This window comes from Cinclus cinclus, chromosome 23 (assembly GCF_963662255.1).
Source record: "Cinclus cinclus chromosome 23, bCinCin1.1, whole genome shotgun sequence".
NCBI lineage: Eukaryota > Metazoa > Chordata > Aves > Passeriformes > Cinclidae > Cinclus > Cinclus cinclus.
In genome coordinates this window covers 6,766,796-6,790,042 of record NC_085068.1, presented here as the reverse complement: position 1 = coordinate 6,790,042, position 23,247 = coordinate 6,766,796, and the positions used below count along the sequence as shown (strand labels likewise).

Here is a 23,247-nt window from a genome sequence, read left to right as displayed (position 1 = left end):
ATGTACAGAGAGAAGTTAGAAACTTTCAAAAGCATCTTAAAAAAAAGTAAATGTGAGAATTAGAATATCTTGAGCGTGCTGAAGGCACCGTTGCTACTCCACTGGGAATGTGTCCTCTCATTTCTCCAGCCCACCAAATGCAGAATCCCATCCTGGGTTACTGAGCACCAAGAGATGGAAGGTATCCATGGAAGTTGAGGGCATCCAGGATCTAGAATTGGATATTTTCTTCAGGACAACAGTAGAACTAGAATTCAGTAGCAATTGAAGTCCAGATTCTTCTTGAACACTTGAGATTTTCTTTTTTAAACGTGATAGTCTCTAATGCTACCATTTATCCCAGGGAATCAAACAAAAGTAGTAAGAAAAACCAACACATGGATGATTCTCACCAAGAGGAAGTGCAGAGCTGTGAATCAGCTCAGCTACAAACCCAGAGAAACCTGTAATAATTAATACTCATCCTTGCTGTTTGTGGGTATTTCCACAGTGCTGACAGCCAAGGCTGAGCCACTGCTCAAATGGGCACAAGAGAGAATTGTATATATAAAAAATATATACTTTTTATTACTAATTCCATCTATTAATAAAAAACATCCTTTGTGGGTGTTTCTTCAGCGTGTCACACCTGCAAGTAAGAAAGTATTTTCTGGGCAGGGCGTATTTAAGATAATAATGAGGAGTTTTTTTTCTTTTTTTCTTAAAGAAAATTTCTCAGACCTTTTCTGTTGCTAGCAGTGTTAAATGGATTTACAAACCTACCAAATGAAAGGGATTTTAATGCCACTTTTCTGCTGCCACTTTTCCCTGGTGTAGCTACATTCAGCATACCATGGAACTGGTAAGTCAGAGGTTACAATCAAATCCGCAGATGTGGTTTTTGATAGCAATCAGGAATCATCCACTCTCAGACTGATCATTTGGAAGGAAATTCACACTGGCTTAGAATCATCAGAGCCTTCCACCCCCGTTCTCGGTGGCCAGGAAGGAGCACAACCCTTCCCAGCCACAGCGTGCCAGGGATTTAAACCACCGGGGCGGTGCCGGCACCGAGAGCTCCAAAATCCAAGCAGAGGGGAGGGACTGTGCCACACCGCACTGCCGGGAGCCCTGCTGGGTGTGGGCTCTCAGAACTCCTCCTCCTCCACCGCGAAGTTGTTCTGCTTCTTGCGGACGTTCCAGTGCAGGCACTCGGCCAAGCTCTCGAACCAGTCGCTCACGGGGTCCCGGAAGCAGATGGAGGGCAGGGGGTAGCAAGAGGTAGTGATGCTGATACTGCAACAGCACAGGGCAGTCAGGCAGGGACAGCAGCAACTGAGCAACCCCCAGAGTGTCAAACCACAGCAACCCGAACAACCCCGGCCCGTCCCAGCACAACCACCCGAACAACCCCGGCCCGTCCCAGCACAACCACCCGAACAACCCCGGCCCGTCCCAGCACAACAACCCGAACAACCCGAACAACCCCGGCCCGTCCCAGCACAACCACCCGAACAACCCGAACAACCCCGGCCTGTCCCAGCACAACCACCCGAACAACCCGAACAACCCCGGCCCGTCCCAGCACAACCACCCGAACAACCCCGGCCCGTCCCAGCACAGCACTGATCCACAGCAGCTTTCAATGATCACAACTAAAGCTGGGCTCAGCTGGGCTTTAAATAACGAGCAGAGCTCTGGGGACACTTTCTGTGAACCCCTCCATGGCATCCTGCAGCCTCTGGCATCCCCCACACAGGGGCAAAGGAAACCCAAAACACCCCCCTGGCCTTTCACTTTCCAATTTTAAGCAACAAGCCCAAGGATTTCAGACTGCAACCCAGGGCCAAACCTTGTGCTTGGATCTTTACTGGGCTCCTGAACTCCTTTACAGATGATCCAAGCTCAGAGGAAATAAAACCTGCTCAGGATGGAGGCTTACACCAGCTGTACATTTTCCTTCATGCCAACTTGTGTGGGCCAAGAGGAAAAAGGGCATCCTGAATAACAAATCTGCCAATCTCCTTGCCAGAGCTGCCTTTAATCACCTCCACACCACAACGTGAGCACAAAACTGAGGGACTTCACATCCTTCTGCTCGCTCAAGACCAGAACAAGTGACCACAACCACTCCCAGTTAACCCAGTTAAATCCACGCGGAGTTTTCCAGCATCTATGCTCACAGGCAGCTCCTGCTGGTTTGTGTCTTTCACAAACTCCTAAGATTTATCTTGAAGTTAAAATTTACAGAGTTTTCTAAAGATATGCCCACCTTCCTTGCCAAGCATGCAATGTTTACAGAGTCTGAACATTTCACTTGCTTTTATGGGAAGATCTAAAGAACTCAAGTTAGAAATTAAATCCTTTTAGAGCAGTTTGTGCTCTAGAAGGTGCTAGGGTTTAGAAAAGCTTCTTTCTTCACTGCTAAAAACCTTTTTGGCAGATGTTAGAGAATGAGGGAGCTGCATGAATCAGGATTTTCTATACTTAGAGATAATACAATCAGAAAAAAGGTTTGACCTGTCTCCATGGCATATTTCCTGCCTCTTCCTTCCATCAAATGAAACCCACGCCGTGTTCCTGGCATCTGGGGAGAGCATAATCTGAAAAACAGGAATCAGCTGAACTTCAGGTCCAAAACTCAAGAGCAAGGAACAAACACCTCCTCCATCCTCCCTCAGAGTGCAGAGCTGAGTCTTTGGAACTCCACAGTTGCACTGGAATTCCTCAGCTGTCCATGGCAGCAGTGCAGTAACACCACTCAAGCTCCAAACCTTTACTTGCTGTTTATAAACATAGATTTTTCTATATGCAGTAAATCTCCTTTTTAGAAGTACAAGGTCATAACCCACACAAACCCTCCAGTTCCAGCCAGTTCATGTTTTAATTCAGTTACAGGAGCTGACTTAGCTTCTCTTTCAAGAAAAAATAATGAGGATAACCCAGAAAAATAGATTTTAATACATAATGAATCCAAAGCTGTCAAGTTTAGGAAGTTTGGCTCCTATTTAGATTACATTCCTATTAAAAGAATTAACCACTGGCCAGTAACACCCACTGACATCAGAGTGTGGGCTGAGAACAGTGCCATGAACAAACATTGAATTTATGTTGTAAAACAGGAACAAAAAGTCCAGAACACACTCATTTCTCAATGCTAATCCTCTACCATCCCTAGGAGCCCTTCCAAATCAGCTCCCTTCCCACTTAAGCATGCTGGTAACAGAGTAAAGGAGAAAGGGGCTCTTCCTTGCATAAGAGTATTTGTCCAAAATACCCATTAGCCAAGTCTATTTTATATTCACCTATTAAATGTCTTTTCTCTGCAGGACAACATTAACAGAAGCTAAATACTGAACTGCAGATAATGCCACTGGTATATACTTAAGATCTGCAGTATTTCTGCAAGAAAGTAGAATTTTTGACTCCCTTCACTGATCATTTACAGGCACTTTAGCCAAGATTATGGAACGTTCTCCAAAATGCAGATGTAGGAAATCTTATTTTGTAGAATGCTACAGAGCTACAGTCCAGTAAGGAAAGTATAGTGTTCCACTGGTGGGTAAATTCTTTTAGAGAAGGGCACATTGTTGAACCAGACATGTTCTGATCCTGCTCCAAGTGAGAGGAAGCAGGAGCCACACAGCACTTCCCACCCTCCTCACATTCCTGAAGTCACTCCAGAAGCTTTTAATCCACAAGGAGAAAAAAAATGACAGAAGCCAACCTTGAGTTCCACTCCAGCAGGAACCACAATGGGTCTGAAGGACAGGGAGTGGGGGCAGATGGGGGTGATCATGATGGCAGGGACGTTGGGGTGGATCATGGAGGCTCCGGCCGCGGCGGCGTACGCGGTGCTGCCGGTCGGCGTGGACACAATCACCCCTGGGGACAGCAAACAGGACACTGCCATCAGCTCTGGAAACCAGGGGCTGCTCTGGGGGACACCAACACATCCCACTGTCACCCCTGGGGACAGCAAACAGGACACTGCCATCAGCTCTGGAAACCAGGGACTGGTCTGAGGGACACCAACACATCCCACTGTCACCCCTGGGGACAGCAAACAGGACACTGCCATCAGCTCTGGAAACCAGGGACTGGTCTGAGGGACACCAACACATCCCACTGTCACCCCTGGGGACAGCAAACAGGACACTGCCATCAGCTCTGGAAACCAGGGACTGGTCTGAGGGACACCAACACATCCCACTGTCACCCCTGGGGACAGCAAACAGGACACTGCCATCAGCTCTGGAAACCAGGGGCTGCTCTGGGGGACACCAACACATCCCACACCAGGGATGTGAACCTCTCCCCTTGGATTTCACAGCTCAAGTGCAGCCCAACGCACAAAGTGAGAAATTCCCCCCTGACCCTGCCACGTGGTTTCAGAGGTTGCACAAACTCTGGTTACACGATTTTGTAACAGCGACTTTCATTTTTTTCTTTAAGGATAAGATCTTTAGAGATAAACTTCTGTCATTCATGAGTTGAGATCATTTGCCTTCAGCAAATCCCAGATATCCAGGCCAATCTTTTCTCAGCTGTTTCTTACCCTTAGCCTGAAATACAATACCCCAAAAAAGATCTACTTGCCCTCACATGCCCACAAACAAAATCTTTCAGCACCTAAAGTTTCACTGTGGGAATGAACACACCCATTCTTTGCACATTTGTGTTTGCTGTCAGCAGTGAAGTGGAGCTCTGTTTCCATGAGAGAAAATCCTCCAGGAAAGCCCAGCAGCAGCACTCACCATCTCCTTGCACTGTGGTTATCAGGTGTCCATCCAGAAACACATCCACGTTGGACAGGTAGGAGGAAGGGCCACGATCCACCACAACTTCATTGAGAACCTGCCATGACACCAAACATTACTCCAGCCTGCTGCTGCTGCCTTGGCAATGAAATAAATGTCAGAAACAGAACATGTTTTCCAGATCTCCTAAAAATTTGTGCTGCTTTAGTATCTGCAAATGAAAAGTACCTGCAAGTGCAAGCTGAAGTTTTAGCTATTAGTAATTAGTCCCAGGAGCTGGTCACTAACATGTGCAGGGCTTTTCTTCTCATTTATAAAAATGTCTGGTGTGTCTGACTTTAGAACTACTTCTTTGTTTTCAAAAGAGAAAGAAGGTTGGACTCGAGCTTGGAGATATTCTTCAGCCTAAACAATTCTGTGAAATTATTTCTACAGCAAAGTATGAGATCAGCACTTCAGACTGCACAAAGGAGATGTGTGCAGCACTTCCTCAGCATTTAGAGCACTCTGAGTTGGAGCAGCAAGGAGCAGCCCCACACTGCTGGGGGAGAGTTTAAATGAAACAAGTACCAATTACAAACAGTATCTTGGTTCTTTTGGCTTGTTTTGCCCTCTGACCTGATATTGCATAATTTGCTTGCCCCCTTCTTTCTCCAGGTTTGCAGGCACCACTCCGTTTTCCTCTATCCCATTCCGCACTGGGGTTTTTTCCCTGTGCTCCTTCACCACCTTCACCTTGAGCCTGCTCCTGAGAACAAGGGCTGCATTGCCTGGAGGGGAAACACAGGGAAAACACACAAAAATGAGCTGCTGGCACAGCAAATAACCCCAGCAATGACTAACAGACTCTATGAAATGGCATCCATCTATTCCTGAGCTTTCAACATTCCCAGTTTCATTCACAACATAATTGCCTACATTTGGCTGAAGCTCAAAACTGATTTTTAGTAGCAATGAGCAAAAAATCAAAGTCAAATTTCAAGCCAGTCCCTTCCCACTTTTCTCATTATGTAAAAAGAAAATTTAAATTTTATATAAACGTTATTAAAATGGGAAAACACTGCTGGGCTCATGTGATCTTCAGTAAGACAAAAGCTAAGCTTAAAGAAAATTAAAGCATTAGAAACAGGTATTAAAAGATAACATTCTAGTGAGAATTTCATACATCTTTTCAGGAATCTACTTTGGATGCAATTCAAATAACCTCATATTTAAGAAACAAAGAATTTATCTCTTCTAATATTTTATTTGTATGACTTCTCAGTAAACACTGCACTTTATTTCTATGTTTAGTTGCCATTTAACATAAATTCTACATTATCTTCCACTTATTTACTCCATAAAGTTATTTCTTAGCCTTTTTCCTTTACAGAGCAGTACAGAGAGCAGTACTGCATGGGTAAATACAATGCAAATTTAAGCTACATTTCTGGTAATTTAAGGTTTCTCTTAATTTTAAATACATTTCTCAAGCTTCAAATCTTAAGGGCCAACCTAAAAAAGTTGATTAAGAAAAAGTAACAAACAAACACCACACCTTGTCCCCTTAAATTTACCTTCTATAACCTGAGTGACTTGGGACTGAAAATTCTCAAAATTAAATGGAGTAAGAAATCCAAGGGATCCCAGATGAAAAGCCATAACTGGAGGTACACTACCCTATCAATAAAGAAAACAGTTTTAAAGCTACTCAGTCAAAGCAATCCATACTTCAACTATTTGCCTGTAAATACTGTGACTATGGATGAAACTTTCAACTGTGCTTAATAAAATACAACACATTTGACATTCTTTTCACAAGGTAAAACAGAGGAAATGATGAATAAAAGACAAATGCTGAATTCAGCAACAAAGGGGGGGAAAAAAAAGCACTTTTAAATACTTCCAAAAGAAAAAGTTGATGGGTCTATTTCCTATCAGAACCAACCTGGAAAAGTGAAGAAGCATAAAGTAAGGTCCCATCTCCTCCCAGGCATATGATAAAGTCTATCTGATTGGAGATATCATCATAGTCTAGGAGCAACATTGAATAAAAAGTTTTGAATTAAATTCTATCCACAATCTTAATTTCCTAACAAAAAAAAAAAGGAAGAAAAATTACAATTGGCAGCATGCAAACATTCCCTCACAAATATATAAAAAAGCACAACTAAGATGTAACAACAACTGTCTGCAAAAGACAAAAGTTTTATAAATTCGACCCAATAACTAAGGAAACACCAAGACAAAAAAAATACTCTCCAACTGTCCTTTCAAGAAATCATTTCCATACCTTCTCTAAAGGTGCAAAATTTCTTCTTCACTGGTCCAAAATGCTCATCATTAGCTATAGCAGGGTCTTCCAATACTTTTTTTTCTACATACACTATCATATTGTTCTCCTGAAGACACAGAAAACAAGCTTGTGAGGGACCTCCTAGCAACATACTGGACTCTCTCCATAATTTCCACTAATTTAAGACACATAAATAATATTTACAGTAGTGTCTGCACCTGCTGGGTGTTCTTAATGTGTGGTCTGATGCTAATGAGAATTTTGCAGCATGCATAGATCATTAAATAAATTAAAGCTTGGCATATAGATTACATGATACAGCAACGTTGCTGTGTTTGCTCAAGGCTTAAAGGTTTAAGCTTTTTATATCCCATGCCTGTAATTTAGAACTGCAAACAGAATGGAAGTTTTTACTTTAAGAGTTTTTGTTTTAAGCTTCATACTGATATTAACTTCTGTAACAAGTTTTAAGACAGCCAGTGGCAGTGGGTATAAAGATTTCTTTGCACAAATTCTACCCAGAATCAGCAACTGGAGAGAGTTGATGTGTAATTTCTATTTTCTCACCTCAGTGAGGTACACACAGAGCTCTTTGAAGGGCTGCAGCAGACTGGCATCACGGATCTTCTTAATCACAAGGACACTCTTGGGAGGTTTGTTCCATGTCAACCGCTGGCTTGCTGGATCCTGAATGTGCCTGGGGGACAAAACAAACCCCAAACATCACCACATTTTGGTCTGACACCTTTGTGACCTGGTAAAAATACATCCTCCAGAGTGGAGAACACACAGCACTACACACCAGGTAGGGAAAGGCAGAAATTCACATTGCAGTGATGTTTCTAAGGCAATAATTCACATTGCAGTGATGTTTCTGTGCTTTGCTATGTGCAGGTGATAACCCAGAATCAATAATTCTGGTCTCTGCTGCCCTGTGAATGACCTGGGCCAACAGGGACCTAAACAGAAACACCACAAAAACTCTCAGATCAAGTTCCTCAACTGACTGACACCACAGTGCTGCTTTCTTCTTGGTTTAGTGCTGACTCAAAAGGAGAAACATTCAATTAGATGGATCTGGAAAAGTCATAACAAATTTTTTCCCCATGCAATACTCTAAGTCAAACAGCTTAACGTAAATTTAAAATTAATTTTATTTCAGTGCTCACATTAGAGATACGAACACAGCAGAAACTAAAGCTTAATGCAGGGTTCTAATATCAATAATGCTGACAAGAACTAGGCATTGCAGCACTGAATAAACCCAGAACTAGCACCAATTTCATTCAAACAAAAGCCACTCTGCCTGTTTCAGCTGTACTCACCAATTCCATGCAGTTCTACTGAATGAAAAGTTATTCACAACTTGCTTTAAGATCTTCATGTTTCTTTCCAGTGCTCAGGCAAATGCAACAGCTCCAAATAAAATAAAAGGCTGAGGCTTTTATCACTTATTAATAACTGCAACCTCAGAAGAATACATTTTTCCCTGAATCTTCTTCTTCCATTGAAGATTTCAGTCAGTTCTGATAAAAAGTTGAGGCTTTACAAAAAAATCCTTTGTAAAACTTGCATTCCAGATCTTCGAGGCAAAGTTTCATAAAGAAAACCCCATTTCAAGAAAAATAAACAGGTATTTGATTTCCCCTTCCCTCAAGAGCACAAGCTCCTGATCCTTTTTTCACTGAGTATTCATTCATTCAATTCATCTGCTCATCAAAAAGCAGGTTTGCAACTTCTAAAGCTGCTGGTTGTATTGAAAGAGACATCCAACCTTCCCTAACTTCAGCCTGCACATAAAAACTACAATTTTCTGTTAAAAACAATTCCTCCAGTGAGGAGAATTTAATAAAATACCCACGGCAGAGGGGAAAAAACACCAACAAGGTTTTGCTTGTTTTTAAAACCCACAAAAGCTGGTGTGTAGTAAAAGTAATTTACAATTTGCTTTTCAAACAGTCCTTGCCTTCAGCAGCCTGGGGGCAGCTCTGCTCCCTGCCCTGCCTGGCCAAGATTTTCCCTGGCACAATCCTGTCCCTGTCCTTATATCCGTGGTCCAGGCCAGCCCCTGGGAGGAGCAATTCCCCGGGTCAGGTGGCTAAATACAATCTCGGCTGGCTTTCAGCTGCTCTGCAGCACCCCAGGGCTCTTTACAGCAGCAGGGGAGAATGAGGAAGCTCTGAGTTGCCAAAGGGAGGGACTGGTGTTACACTTTCCCAGAAAATGGTTGGATATCAGCAGGAAGGTTACAGTCTACAGAGGTAGACATTTAGGCAAATAAATATTGACTGCAATATCTTAGAGCTAACTGGAAGAACAATTAAATAAAACTTTTTTAAAGGGGTAAAAATCACGGAACGGTTTGTGTTGGAAGGGCCTTAAAGCCCATCCAGTCTCACCTTCCACCATCTCAGGTGGCTCCAGGCCACATCCAACCTGGTCTTGGACACTTCCAAGTGGGGCAGCCACAGCTTCTCTGTGCCAGGGCCCCCCAAAAATAGGGACCACTTCCTTGGTTAAACCCTAGAATTCCTCCTGCCCAAGTCAAGACTCCATTTATTAAGTATATAACACCTGGTGCAGAAAGCAACACTTTAAGCCACACAACCTACAAAATTAAAATGTTTATTTTTTTCCCACTAAGTAGAAATCTGCCCCTACCTCCACATTTATCAACAGTCCAAAAGCAAACTTGCTTTAACTGAAAGTGCCAGAGACCAAACACAAAAACTGAAAGCACAGATTCAGACATCATCACCAAGGGAGGAAGAAGGCCTCCCTCAGCTTTCACATCACACAGTTCCTCCCCTTGTGGTGCCCAGAAGAATTTTTATTGAGTTGGAAATACGAGAGTTGCCATTTTAGACACCAAACTATGGACTGCAGGCCACGTCAACTTGGCAAACCTGACCCCAGGATGGTAATCAAGCAATATGAAAACCTCTAAATATCAGGTAAAATACAAACAGCGCTGATTAGAGGGTGCAAAAAGTGGAATCAGTAGAAAAGCAAAGTGGTTTTCTTTGCCACAGAAGGAGCACAGTGCCACTGCTGGGATGAGTACTCACATAATCGTTTTAGGATTCTGCAGCATGCAGGCCTTTGGTCCAAACGTGGTCACTGGGCATGGTCCATGCAGGGAGCGTGTTCTCCTGAAGGCAGAGAAGATAATCAGTGAGTAAGAGAGAGGTGGTGGCAAACTGGCTCTGTCTGGCTGCTCAAACACCAAAGCCTTCTTTGACCCAGCTGTATAAAAGCAATACAGGGCAAAGTGCATTTCTTAAACCTACGTGAGTGCTGCCCAGGGAGGGCAGTTTTACAGATTAGCTCTCACATTTCCAGTGGCTGCAGCAGTTCCCAAGTGACACCAGTTTCACTGCTGCATCACAGGAATAACACTTTTATTCCGTGTCTCTCAAAGCACTACACAACCTATCTAAAAGCACACCTTTTAGAATGACTGAATCTGGTATAAACACAGCTAAAACAGCTCGGTGAGAGCTCTTCCCCTCTCTGAGGGCAGTAATGTCCACTGGGTTTTTGGGAATTTGGGGAAATTGGGTTTTCCAGTGTGTGACTTGACAAGGAGCTCCCCAACACCTTCAGATGTTTTTGGCATGGTCAAGTCACAGTGATGTGTGTTTTAGTCATTTAAATACCCTTAATAAATTAATCTAACAAATTCTTCAACTCTAAGGCACATGGAGATTTGTATCTGCAGTATTAGGCCGCAATTCTGAACAGACTGAAAAAAAATTACCATTTCTCCACATTTATTCGTCTAATAAAATCTTTGTCTTTAAATAAACAGGGACTCTGAGGTGTCATTTATCCTCAAAACTGAATCCCATCAGGACACACAGTTATTCCTGGCTCTAGGATGAGATTATCTGGAGAAAGTCAGGACTCTTCTGCCTCACCTCCCTGCCAAACTCCTCCAGCAAAGCAGCAACTGGGAGCCAAACTTCCTCAAGTCATGGAGCTGTTGAAACATTGTGACTGCTATTAGAATTATTCCATTATAAAGAAAGGGGAAACATTTCTTTCCTGGGCTTAATTCAATCACATCTTGCTTGTAACAATCATCACTGCAGTGCCTTCTACTGTGTGTTACAAAGTAGCTCAGACCAGCCTGATGGCTCACTCTTAGAGCTAAAAAACCCCTCAGAAATCTAATAAAAATCAAAACAGGTTAAATACATAATTAAGGAACAACAGTAACATCGTATTTGTCGCTTGCCCAATAAAATATGCCAGTCTAAGATCTGAATTGCAATAACAAAAGCAGAAGAATTTCTTTTGCATCTGTAAATCCAGGCATGACTGACCAAGTCAGATAAGAACATTACTAAGTGCTTTATAAAGTTTACCTTATTTATATTAAAATAGAAAAATGAGCAAGGACTGATATAACAAGAGATTAATGTGTGTGTCAATATGGGCAAAGGAATGATAAGTCTCTATCTACTTGTGAACAATTACCTTTGGCATTAGGATGGTTAAATAACAGCCTGGCAGCATCACCTCCCACTTCTTGCTCCACTCCAGCTTTTCCAGGTAACTGTAATTTTTGCCTTCTCCCAACACAGGTCATTATTTGATGCCACTCCCAACAATTGGTCAAATTCTGTTCCCACGTGAGGCATTAAATATCCATGTCTGACCTTCATGATATTACAGAATTTCCCTCTGTGAACCCTGATTATTAACTGGTGTAAATTTTCCCTGAGATTTCACTTGGTTTTATTGGTGCTCAATAAAACACTCGAGTGAAGAGAATTTCAAGTCATTCAAAGTCAGGCTGTCTTTGCTAAGAATGAGAAGAAATGCCCTGGAAATTAGACATCTTTGAGGGAAATCTACTTATCAGTTCCCAGCAGCTGGGCAGCTACCTGGAGCTGAACACCACAGAGGAAGCCTGAGAGCAGCACTTCCTGACAGCCTGCAAAATGCCATGAGATAATTCAGCTCTGAAGTGAAGACAGCCAGTGAATGACTGCAGAGCATCCTAATGAAGGAAAAATCTGGGAAGCAATTATCTTGATTCAAACCCACAACGGACCTCTGGCTGAAAAAGCAGCTGTTTAGCTAGAAAATGATGCACAAAAATTTAGACCACATGGTCTTCCATGCAGATTGACTGAAAGGTTTGAGTAGAGAAGGGAAAACCACCAGCTTTACAGCACAACTTAAATATCAAGTCTTACATATTGACCATACACACATGACCAGAGTTACAACAGAGCACAGCCCTCAGAAAACACTTCCCAGAAGCATCAAATACACTGAACTACAAAACACAGAGCAGCTCTTTTCCTGACCTTTCAAGGCTTTTAGTTTGCCTCCCTTCACCGCAAAGCCGCCCCCTCTGCTCTCCAGCCTCACCCGTGTGCGCTCTTGCCTCCCAAGAACATTCCTACCAGCAAAGCAGGAGCCCTGAACAGAAATTCCATCTGCTGAGCTGCTCCCTCGTGGCTCTGCCCATGCTTTAGGGACAGTCACAGCACAAGCAAGAAGTCCTGCTGTGCCTCCCACAAGATCAAGACACGGTGCTGCCCCTGCCCGCTGTTCAATATTTACAGTGGGTCCAAAGATCACCACATCAGAAGTTCCACCCACCCTGTCCACATGACAGGAGCCTTGCAATGAGATCAGAAATTTGGCTCCAAAAAAAGAACTGGTGTTTCTCACTGCTCTGAAACAGTCTGAAAACACAAACTTACTTTTTGCTGCCTCACACGTAACCTAACACACAGGTTAACACACAGCAATGAAGCTCTGGTTTGAGCTTTTGTACAAGTCTGAAGAATTGTCTCTACTGTTGACTGATTATTTTTTGTGAGACTGTGAGCTCTGCAGACACCTGTTCTGACAAGCCATGAAACTTTGATTCTGAGTCTGCTTTTATTCAACACCCCACCTTCAACTCCCCCTCTTCATTTTGAACCTTCCGAGGAGCATTTTAAGAATCCCTCGTGGCCATATTAAAAAAATAATTATTAAAATCTAGTTAACCTCATATATTTTAGCAACAAGGGCAAGATGCAGGGGCCTCACCTGAATTCTTTGGTGCTTCCAAGGGCTGGTGAAGCTGACAAACTCCGTGACTTGGCTCGCCCCCGGCTCGTGCTGCCCCACTCCTCATCGTCGTGACACGCCGAGCAGTGGTAGGCAGAGTCTGAGCTCCCATCAGCCTTGCTGGCACACAGCTTCTCCCGACTCATCTCCATGCTGGAGCTGAAGGAACCTCAGCCAGAGAGAAATTCAATCCCTGCAGTGGAGAGGGAGAGGTGAAATCTCAGTATTCGCCAAGGTAACGGAGCTGTCCTTTAAATTCAAGTTATGGTTTCATCCAGCTCAAAGAAAAACTGAAGCTTTGCTAACACAATCCCTCTTCTCTCAGTAGATAACATGCTGAACATCAAAACATTACTGGAGTTATGCTTAACATCAAGAAACTCCTGGAATTGTCCAGAAGACGAGCGTTGCTGCTGAGATGAGCCAGTGCTTTGAGCCATTTCCCTGCTTTCTGCAGCTCCTGCTCTGTGGTCAGCACTGCTGACCAAGGTGGAGTTTTCAGAGCCCCCACAGTGGTTTTTGTAATTGTTTTTCAGCAATTAAAGCACTTCAAAGTCCCTGCAAGAAAAACTAGAGGAGCATGACACACTAAACACGGAGTTCACACACACTAATAAACACCTCTCCAAAGAATCTGGGAAGGTCTTCAAAGTAATCAGGAGTTCCTGGAATTAAAAATGACCAGTGTGTTCCCAGACTGAGAAGAGACTCAGTGCAAAGTTCAAGACCAGCACAGATTCGTGTTTTCAGTTACACAACAGATAAAATTAATTTCTCTTAGATATTGAAAAGAAAGAAAAGCTTTAAATATGTGCCAAGGAATCAAGGCTCAGGAAAAACGATAAAGTCTCCTATAAGGTGATACATATATTGCACAGATAAAACAGAATACTCTTAAGAGTAAAAACCACAAACCCTGTCAATTAATGCAACAGAAATAACCTTAATAAGCCTCAGCTTTTGAAAAAGAAAGAGGTTCATGCCAAGCTGAAGAGAGACAAAAACAAGCTGGAGGACAATACCTAAGTCCTTAACTCATTTTTGACAAACTGGGGAGATGGTCCAAAACAAACAGGACAAAATAAGGACGAATGTGCAGTATTTCAGTTCCACGAATAACCAGCACAAATGAAAGATAAACAGCTGGTTAGAGCACGGCTTTGCAGAAGCTAAAGGGGGAAAAAAAACCCAAAAAAACAACCCAAACTTGAAATAACCACAATCTAGAGATCTTGTGGGCAAGTTGTCATCATTACTTGAAGCAAGTAGAGAAGAAGTCTTATCGGAATAAAAACAGAAACCAACTTTCAGTGTATGAGCAAACACTAAACCATAAACAAATAGTAACCATGTGAGAGCAGCCCAGAGGAACAGCACATTCCTCAAGTCAGTTGATTCCAACACAGGGGGAAAAAGATGGTTCAGTAAAAATCTGCAGATGCTTTTTCCAACTGTTTCATAGCTCTGGATGAAATTCCCACCTCATCCTGCAGAGAGAGGAACTAAACACTGGTGCAGCCATTAAAATGGACTGTGGCTCTGGGAAATCATCACACGAGGACATCTGGGGGGAAAGTCCCCAGAGAATGGCAAACCCCATAATTTCACCAGAACCCCAACTTGCAGACAGCAAAACCATCAACAAAATGACAAAATGCAGCTGTAATTTTAGACTCATTACTAAATTAGACAGCACCACCACCTAATCAAATTAGAAAGTGCTTTTGCTCCTACTGTAGTTTAGGCTTACCCGAGGAGAGCATCATTACAAAGAGGTGTAATTACTGCCAGCCATTAATGATTTATAGCATCTTGCCCTTGAAAGGTATCAATGTTTAACTGGGGGCCACTCATTTCTCATTTCACCTGTGACCACAGCTTGGGAAATAGCCATTGCAACAGACTTGCAATTTTTGTCCAGCTAAGATTGGCAAAAACGTACCTCTGTTTTTAGACAATTTGAGCTGATATATAAATTTTGTGCCCATTAGTTGAGCAAGGGAGGCAGAGAACAATAATTTATGTAATAAGCATCATGTGTTTCCATGTGACTTTGACTGAAGAATGCTGACAGATGCTGACAGTAAAGAAAATCAGATTAGCACAAAACTGGAAGTAAGAAGTGTACAGACATACTAAATACAGCCTAAGAACTCCATATTGCCTCCATGTAATACTTTCCAATTCAGGATGTTTTAACTACAGCTTACACCATGTACTGTTTAATTAACATTCCCTCACAAGACCTTTATTGAATAAGCAGACTTGACACAAGACAAAACTGCCACTGAACAGCTTCCAGGATTGGATCCAAAAAACTTTTAAGCACATGGTAACAAACTAATGAAAGGGCTGCTGTTTTAAATCACGTCCAAAATAAAAACAACACAAGAAAAACAAGTATTTAAATGTCCATCACTGCAGAATGACGGACAACTAAGCACATGCCAACTTTTAGCAATAATTATGTGACAGCAGCCAAGTGAATCACTTCTCACATGTATCCAACTCCAGGTTTATTGTACTTTCCGAATTTTAATTTCACTGAATGTTTCTCTGAGCCAGAATTTCCCAAGAGTATCATCAAACCATCTTTATACAACCCCATGACATCCCCCAAAGGAGCTGCAAGGCTGAAAATCACCAAGGGATTTATTTTCATTTTATAACGACCATGCTTGTAAGCTGTTCTTTCGTAACAAACTTTTCCTGTTAAGTGGCTGCCCTAAATCATCCTGGTTAAAGGATTACTGCAGGGTCCATCCTGACAAAGCCCTCACAGTGCTTTAGCTCTCCTCCAAGGCTGCAGCATTTATACTGATTTCTTAGGGATTATATCATTAATTCAAAACTCATTTTGTTCTTTATTATCGACTTTCTCTTAGGGCATAAAAGGACAATGTTCTATCCAAAAGTGTACCTCTTGTCCCATTGCTACAGAGCACTGTGTGCTTGATCACTCTGCCCTGTGGAGCTTTCTTTTGTTGTATTTTGCTGAATAAAACACTGCAGCAGAGGTTACATGCCTATGACTCCACCCCGAAGGCACTAAACGCCCTCTCCCACACACAAACAAGAAGAAACAACTCCGTCAGTCAACCAAAGCTTGGTTTAGTTTAGAACTTCATATTCCAGCGCGTCTGCAGAAAACCAAAACCCCTATTAAAACCCAGCAAGTCACAATTTTAGGTTTTGATTACACACCCAAATGCTATTTCCACCAAAAACCGGGCAGTACGACCATCACGTGCCCAAGGCCAGGCAAAAACAAGTCCATTCGTTAACCCTTTCTCTCCAGAACCCCAACACGAACGGGGCAAACCCAGGGTCGGACCCTCGGTGGGCAAACAGCGGGTCCGGCCCGGCGTCCATCCCTGCGGGAAGTGTCAGCCGGCCTCGGGGCGACCGGGATACGGGAGCGCGGCCACCTGGGACAGCGGCCTGAGCGGGGACAGAGGGACACGCACCGCGGGGACACGCGTACCGGGGACACCCGCACCGCTCCCTCCTCAGAGCCGCCCGGCCCGGCTCCCCCGGCGCCCCGACTCACGGCGTGGCTCAGGGCCGGGCCCCGCGGCGGTGCTGGCGGTGCCGGGCGCTGCGAGGGGCGCTGTGAGGGGCCCGGGGCCGGCGGGCCCTGCGCGCCTCCATCGTCCCCTCCCCGCGCCCCCGCGCAGGCGCGGATCGGCCGCGGGCCCGCGCGCAGGTGCGGGCGGTGCGGCTGCGCGGGGCCGCCTCCGGCCCGCGGGGTAATTAACGCTAATTAGCGCTAATTAACCACGGGTACGGCGCGGGGGAGCTGGGTGGGCTGTGAGTGTGTATCGGCTGCCTGAGCGGCCGGCACGGCGTGGCGTTATACGCGTGTTAGAGGTGCCACTGGGGGACGGCGGCATCGGATACGTTCGGCCGGCTCGCACCCCTCAGATCACCCCGGACCATCACACCTCCAAATTCCAGCATCCCACACCCCCAACCGCCCCACACCCCCGGACCATCACACCTCCAAATTCCAGCATCCCTCACCCCCGGACCATCACACCTCCAAATTCCAGCATCCCACACCCCCAACCGCCCCACATCCCGGACCATCACACCTCCAAATTCCAGCATCCCACACCCCCAACCGCCCCACACCCCCGGACCATCACACCTCCAAATTCCAGCATCCCACACCCCCGGACCATCACACCTCCAAATCCCTCACCCCTCGAACCATCACACCTCCAAATTCCAGCGTCTCACACCTCCAGCCATCTTAGCATCCCACCCCTGCAGCAATCCCACATTTCCTACCTTCAACCATCTCAACCCTCCAAACATCCCATCTCCCACCATCCCACCCTTACAACTATCTTATCTCTCACCACGCCATCTCCCACGTCCACCAACCCATCCTCACAACCACTCCACCTCCACCATCCCACATCTCCTACCACCCCATTTCCCACTCTCCAGCCATCCCATCCCTCCAGCTTCCCCATCTCCCACGTCCCCAGCCATCTCACCTCCACCGTGCCCTCTCAGGTCACACACAAACTGCACCATCCCCTCATCTCCATCTGCCTTTTGCAGTCCAGATCACACCACGACCTTTTGCCAAGGGTGTGGCTGCTGGACAGCTTCCCTGCTCACATCTCCCCTATAATACCTGTCACAAACTTTTACCTTAATCTGGCCTTTCATCATCAGGTAAATGCCCTTTCTGACACAAAGCTCTTTGCCAGCCCACACCACTTTGTGGGAATCACTCCATCTCAAATACAGACAAAGTGGTGAAATGGAAAAAAAAATGTTTTCCAGTCTGAAAAAACCCAAAATGTTTTGGTACCTCAAAATAATCAGAAGCTTTGTCACTACTTCAGCAGAGGTAGGATAAAGCCCTTGGATGGATGTCAGCAAGAAGACAGTTCTTCAGTTACCAAACCTATCAGGTTTTACAATTTCAAAATTGCATCTTCTACTTTAAAGAGGTCACACTCATGCATGAAGCTCTCTGGATAAATCACACCAGGATGAACAGTAAGAGCAAGTTGCACCATCTGAGAATGTGGCATTTGGGGAGGTTTTCTTTCTTCTTCCTTTATGTAGTAATTTGTTTTTGGGGAACCAGGGAGCTGTAAATAACTGATGGTCAGTAAAGGCTGAAACAAACTTGAAAAAGAGGAAGCAGTTGCTAGATGTGGGAAAATACCATTGCCCATGTTACACCACTCTTGACAGTACACAATTTTGAGCCAAAATTTCTCACTAGTCCTTCATTCCAGAGGTCAATGTACAAGGAATTAAGGCAACAATACACAGCTCTATGGGGTTAATGATATCTCAGAGCCTCAAATGTCTTTAATGTGCTGAAAGGGATTCTCAAAGTGTAAAGGGACACCAGAACATGACACTAGGCAGGAATTCAGCTTTAGGGAGTTAAAGCATTGCCCTGAAACCTGAAGTGAAAAACCATCCCAGGAGAGATGCTCAGACATGGAAGCTCTGCCAGCCACCACTCACTGACCAAGGCTGGCTCTTGGGATGGACTTTTCCAAATTCACCAGGGTGAAAGTGATAAATCCCCACTACAGCCATGACAATTTACATTGGCTGCTGAAAAATAAACACTTCAAGTGGCAGGTTGTTCTTCCCACAGCACAGTGACTTCCCTGTGGTTGCTCAACATTTTGTAAGAGGCCTGAACTCTGCAGCACGAGGAGCTCTTATCCCTGGTAATTGGTGGAGATAAGACTGCTAAGCAGCTGAGCCTGTCCTATTTATAAAAGAGCTGCAGTTAAAACAGCAGCTCTGAGCTGGGCAAGTTCAGCAGCGACCTTGGGAGCTCTGCTTGGGCGTTGGGATGAGTGTCCCAGGCTGTGACAGCTCTTCCCTCCACAGATTGCAGTGACAGGAGAAACAGAAATTTAGGTACCTTTTAAACATCTCCTCCCTGACACCATGAGCAGAACACTGTAGCTCAGAACGCTAATCCAGGTTGTGCTTCTTTTCTCCCAGAGAAGAAAACAAAGAGAAATGTTGGCAGGAACTTGAGAAATGAGCATAAAAAACATTCTGGTGTTTTGTTGGGGTTTTTTTTTGTTTGTTTTTGTTTTTTTTTTCCTACTGGGGCTATCAGTACAAAAAAGGTAATTTCACAAAAATGCTGTTGTTTGACAACTTGCACAGATGTGCCTGGTACAGAAGCTCTGTTCAGCTTCCACCTACACTCCAAACCTACCTCCAGCAGAAGGCATTTCCACTGAGCAGGAAGCAATTAGCAAATTGTGTCTATTAACATCTAGCATGGCTGAAGAACATAGTTCTTACCTCTCAACCTTAATTTCAAACAGCCTCTGATGACTCAGAATTCCTAAGGGATCACGAGAAGTAAAAAGGTACCACAAAGCCTGAATTCTGATGGAGATGGTGGCACGTGAATATGACAAGTAAATTATTTCCCAATGGTCACACACACTGACACAAAGACAGGGAAATGTTTTTCATTATTCAGGTTGATTACCAACTCCTCCAATCATTACATAAATATCATTGTCCCAATTTTGAGGCTGAACTACATTAATTGACTTGCATAAAGGTTAATACATCTGAGATGAGAGATTGGGAATGTCGGCCTGGTACCCAAACTCCATCCCCAGATCATCTCTGACAGTGCCAGGGTTGGACTGAGAGCTGCTGACAGCCAGAAAAGGAAAGTTAGGTGAGAGAAGTAGAGAGATTTTGGAGAAGTCTAACATGAAGAGGAATATCAAAATATGCAGCCAGGACTTACCTCCTGTCTCGAAGCAGGATGTGGAGGAGAGAGTTTTGAGAATCAGCTTGGGGTGTTTGGGAGGTGCTCTGTGTCTCTCTGAGCGACTGATGGAGTGTGCTTTTCTGCCTTTAAAGGAGATAAAACCAATTTGTTTCCTCTTTATCAATCTTATCAAGACTGCAATCTTCGTGACGCAGAAAATGTGTCGTTGCACACACCCCAGAAGCATTCAGAAGTGGATGGGTTTCCACTTGTAAATAAAAATATTTTTAAAAACTGTTTTACTTATCACACCATTTCACTGTTCCCAGGAAAACTGGTGATTCTTTTGAGGAAGGACCTTGTTCATAGCACACCTCAATTCTTTTTAGGAAAGCAGTTTGATGAACTGGAAAATTTAAAAGCTTCTGATTGGTTCAGTTTCCCAGATGCTTTTGCAAGCACAGTCCTGCAGCACTGGATTTTAAACCAAGTTACCAGCAAGATGTGCAGCCCAGAAGAATTAATTCTGTTTTCCCTGTAAAGCCAATCACACCTTAAATCTTTACTAGGCTAAACTTTCACACTGGCAAAGTCCACATTGTCTGCAATTCTGAGTGGAGAGGCTGAAGGAAACTGTGGGGAAAACCTCTTGTTTTCTATAAAACACCTTTGTTTTGGGGAGGTCTGGGAACTGCAGTTGCTTCCTGCCCACAAGCCATCAGTGCTTCCAGCATTTATGGCAGGAACACAGGAGAGATGCCAGAATTCCTCACAGAACTCCAGTTCTCAGTATTTCAATGAAGAGGGCTTGTTTCTATCACCTGGACTATCATCAGAACACACCCCAGCACTACCACAAACTGCTCAAAGATACTGAAAATGCCACTCCAGCTACCAGTTGGCCCTTGATAGTGAGAGGACTGGTTGTATTGGGGCCTTTCCTTGCCAGAAGTCACCCAAGTTGAGCGAGCAAGATAAACACCCTGCTGAAAGAAGGGAGGAAGTTGGATCACCAGCTTTCATAACTGCCCAGGCTTTGAAAATAGCCTGAGGGGTGACAGCAAGAGTGAGATGGTTCCTCTGCACTGGATTCCTCTTTGTTATCATGTGTGACCAGGCACTGGCAGCTGTGGGATGGGCTGAAATAGCAACAGGCACAAGCTCAACAGGTGACAGGAAAAGCAAAATGGCCAAATCCTGTTTTTGTTACTGGCAAGGGAAAGAATTATCACTGCAGGCTCTGTACAGGTATAAAATACCATGTTCTTGTTCCAAAGAGAATAAAGATAGTGGGGGGCTCATTCTTTTTTTTTCTAGGCTGCCACAGCAAAACCTTATGCCAAACCAGCTGGCTCAGTAGGTACAAGAATCCTTGGAGCACTGCAAACACATCCATCAGCAGGGAGGCTGATCCTTGTTATCTCACCAGGAATTAACACCAATTTCTGCTCTCAGAGCCACAAGGGAGCCAATTTGCAGCTTGGTCATTACCAAAAATTTCCTTGCAGTCCTAAGGCTCTGCAGTTTTAAGTTCAAGAGCTTTGTTGTTCCCAGTCAGCAAAGTCACTGACATCACCTCACTGTGTGGCTCTGCTCCATTGCAGCTGTTGGCTTATCAAACACTCCACCTTTGTATTAAACACTGGTTAAACCCCCCACAAAACAGTCCAGGGATTAAAAAGCTTCTCATCCTCTTGTAACTGAGGCTCTTCATTACTTTGACCTTCAGGTCTGTGCTGCCCTGGGAATTACCTGATAGCAAAAGAGACAATTCTGATCAGTGACTGGGTATTACCAGGGCACTTTTTTTTTTTTTAAACAAAAAATTAGTTTTCTTGTTGAGAAACCTGAAATCTTGATGGAAGATCTTTGAAAGTAAGTGCCTGAATCAAATTTGCTGGTGAGGATCAGATGGAGCTTTTCACCAAGAGAAGAGTAAAACTAAGGTCAGTGCCAACACAACACGGACTGAAGAGACAGAATTAATGCTTGGAAAAAGTCTCTGCAAAGGGAAAAATTAAATCTAATTCTGAAAACAGAAACATCAAAACAGTTGATATAATCAGAACAACACAAATGTAGAGGAAATCAGTCTGGAATCCAGAAGCTTCAGCACAAGGTAGGATTCATTCTGAATATGAGCCTTATATCACACTCTTGTGACTGTCAAAAACAGAAATGAAAAGAGACTGGTCTCTGCCAACTTCTGCTTCATTTGCATCAGAATTCTCTATAGCCCAGCATTATTAACTTCTTCTTTTCATGTATTCAACTCCCTTGTATTTTGCAGATGCTCAGATCACAGATGCATTTGAAAACCCTCCCCTTTGTTCTAATTCTCAGAAAGGTGATGCAGATATCCTTTGCCTCTGCACAAAAGGAAATGTACTTCTCCGATACCCCATATTAAAAGAACATCCTGCACTGTAGTTAAATGATCCTTTTTCTTCATAGAAAAGAGGAGGGTAATTTTTCAGATGAAAGAATGACACACTCAGGAGCTCTGCACCTGCATTTACAATAGCCTGGTTAAAATTACTGGTCCTGCTGCCTCAGACAGAAGGCTGAGAGTAACTGTGGCCCCCAGTGAAGCCTCTCCTTTCCCCAAAACATTTTATTAGAAGAAATACCAGAAAGAAAACACCAGTCTGTTCTGGTAGAACTGGTTTGTTCTCATGGTTACTAACTTGCTTCACTCAGACACTCATTTACCTCCCCTCTCCATTCACAGATGATGTTCCTAATTCTGTGGCCAGGCAGACATTTTTTTTAAATGCAAAAAATCACCCAAGGAACATCCAAAATAACATCTGTGCACATTGCCCTCTCCTAGCAGACCTGCCTCCACCTCATTGCCCTTTCTTTAACTACCTCTTCCTTAAAAGCTGTGCTTTTTCTGAACCCGGCAGACACCTTCTCGTTTCCTGCAATTTCCAATTTCTCCCTGTACTGCTGGAGAACAAACTCTCCATCATTCCCAGTGCTGGCAGTGCTCCCCACTCACCATCAGAGATTCCCAGACATCGAGGCTCATCCTGAATCCTGCTTGCCCTTCCTGTTTCGTCCCTGAGCATCCACCTGTTGTGAAAGAAAATGCTCAACAACCAGGTCAGCAAGGTCATGTTTACAAATCTGTGACTGACCAACTCCCAGCAACAGCAAAACAGGACTGGAGGATCCCTGAGGAGGACACACATTCCTCAGGCTCGGGTTTATCCCTGTCACATCCAGCTGCAGTCACCCCTCAGGGCTGGGCAGAGATGCTCAAGCCATGGCACACACAGGGTCACGGGGACTTGTCACTCCTCTGGCCCCAGGGCAGGGACACTCTGGGTCTGGGGCAGAAGGAGCAGTCGCTGCTTATCACACCCCTAAACCTTGCTCCAAACCCCACCCAGAGCTGGGCACTCCTTGGGGTG

General features: G+C 44.3%; 1 protein-coding gene across 6 annotated transcripts; it reads right to left on the bottom strand.

Moving 5' to 3' along the window:
- Window positions 1-538: 538 nt before the first annotated feature.
- On the bottom strand, window positions 539-23,145 carry NADK (NAD kinase). Of its 6 annotated transcripts, none has more exons than XM_062507746.1 (13): window positions 22,833-23,145; window positions 19,865-19,972; window positions 13,072-13,285; window positions 10,083-10,166; window positions 7,582-7,711; window positions 7,012-7,120; window positions 6,667-6,752; window positions 6,296-6,398; window positions 5,358-5,509; window positions 4,737-4,836; window positions 3,707-3,864; window positions 2,500-2,582; window positions 539-1,275 (listed from the first exon to the last, which is right to left on the bottom strand). In XM_062507746.1, the coding sequence occupies exons 3-13, from the start codon at window positions 13,242-13,244 to the stop codon at window positions 1,128-1,130; spliced, it is 1,326 nt and encodes a 441-aa protein (XP_062363730.1). In that variant the 5' UTR covers window positions 13,245-13,285; window positions 19,865-19,972; window positions 22,833-23,145; the 3' UTR covers window positions 539-1,127. The 6 variants fall into 6 exon arrangements, 5 of the variants coding, with proteins under 5 accessions (XP_062363730.1, XP_062363733.1, XP_062363732.1 ...); XM_062507749.1 differs by having other exon boundaries at window positions 7,012-7,117; XR_009933918.1 differs by having other exon boundaries at window positions 1,143-1,275; window positions 1,832-2,582.
- Between the last annotated feature and the right edge of the window lie 102 nt (window positions 23,146-23,247).

What these genes read in the sequence shown, in the direction of transcription:
- NADK (XM_062507746.1), bottom strand. Translation starts at nt 13,244, where the DNA reads ATGGAGATGAGTCGGGAGAAGCTGTGTGCCAGCAAGGCTGATGGGAGC. An exon ending in TCTGTGTGTACCTCACTGAG is followed by an intron (nt 7,121 to 7,581) that starts GTGAGAAAATAG and finishes CTGTGTCTTCAG; the next exon opens with GAGAACAATATGATAGTGTA. An exon ending in ATTTTGCACCTTTAGAGAAG is followed by an intron (nt 6,753 to 7,011) that starts GTATGGAAATGA and finishes TGTTGCTCCTAG; the next exon opens with ACTATGATGATATCTCCAAT.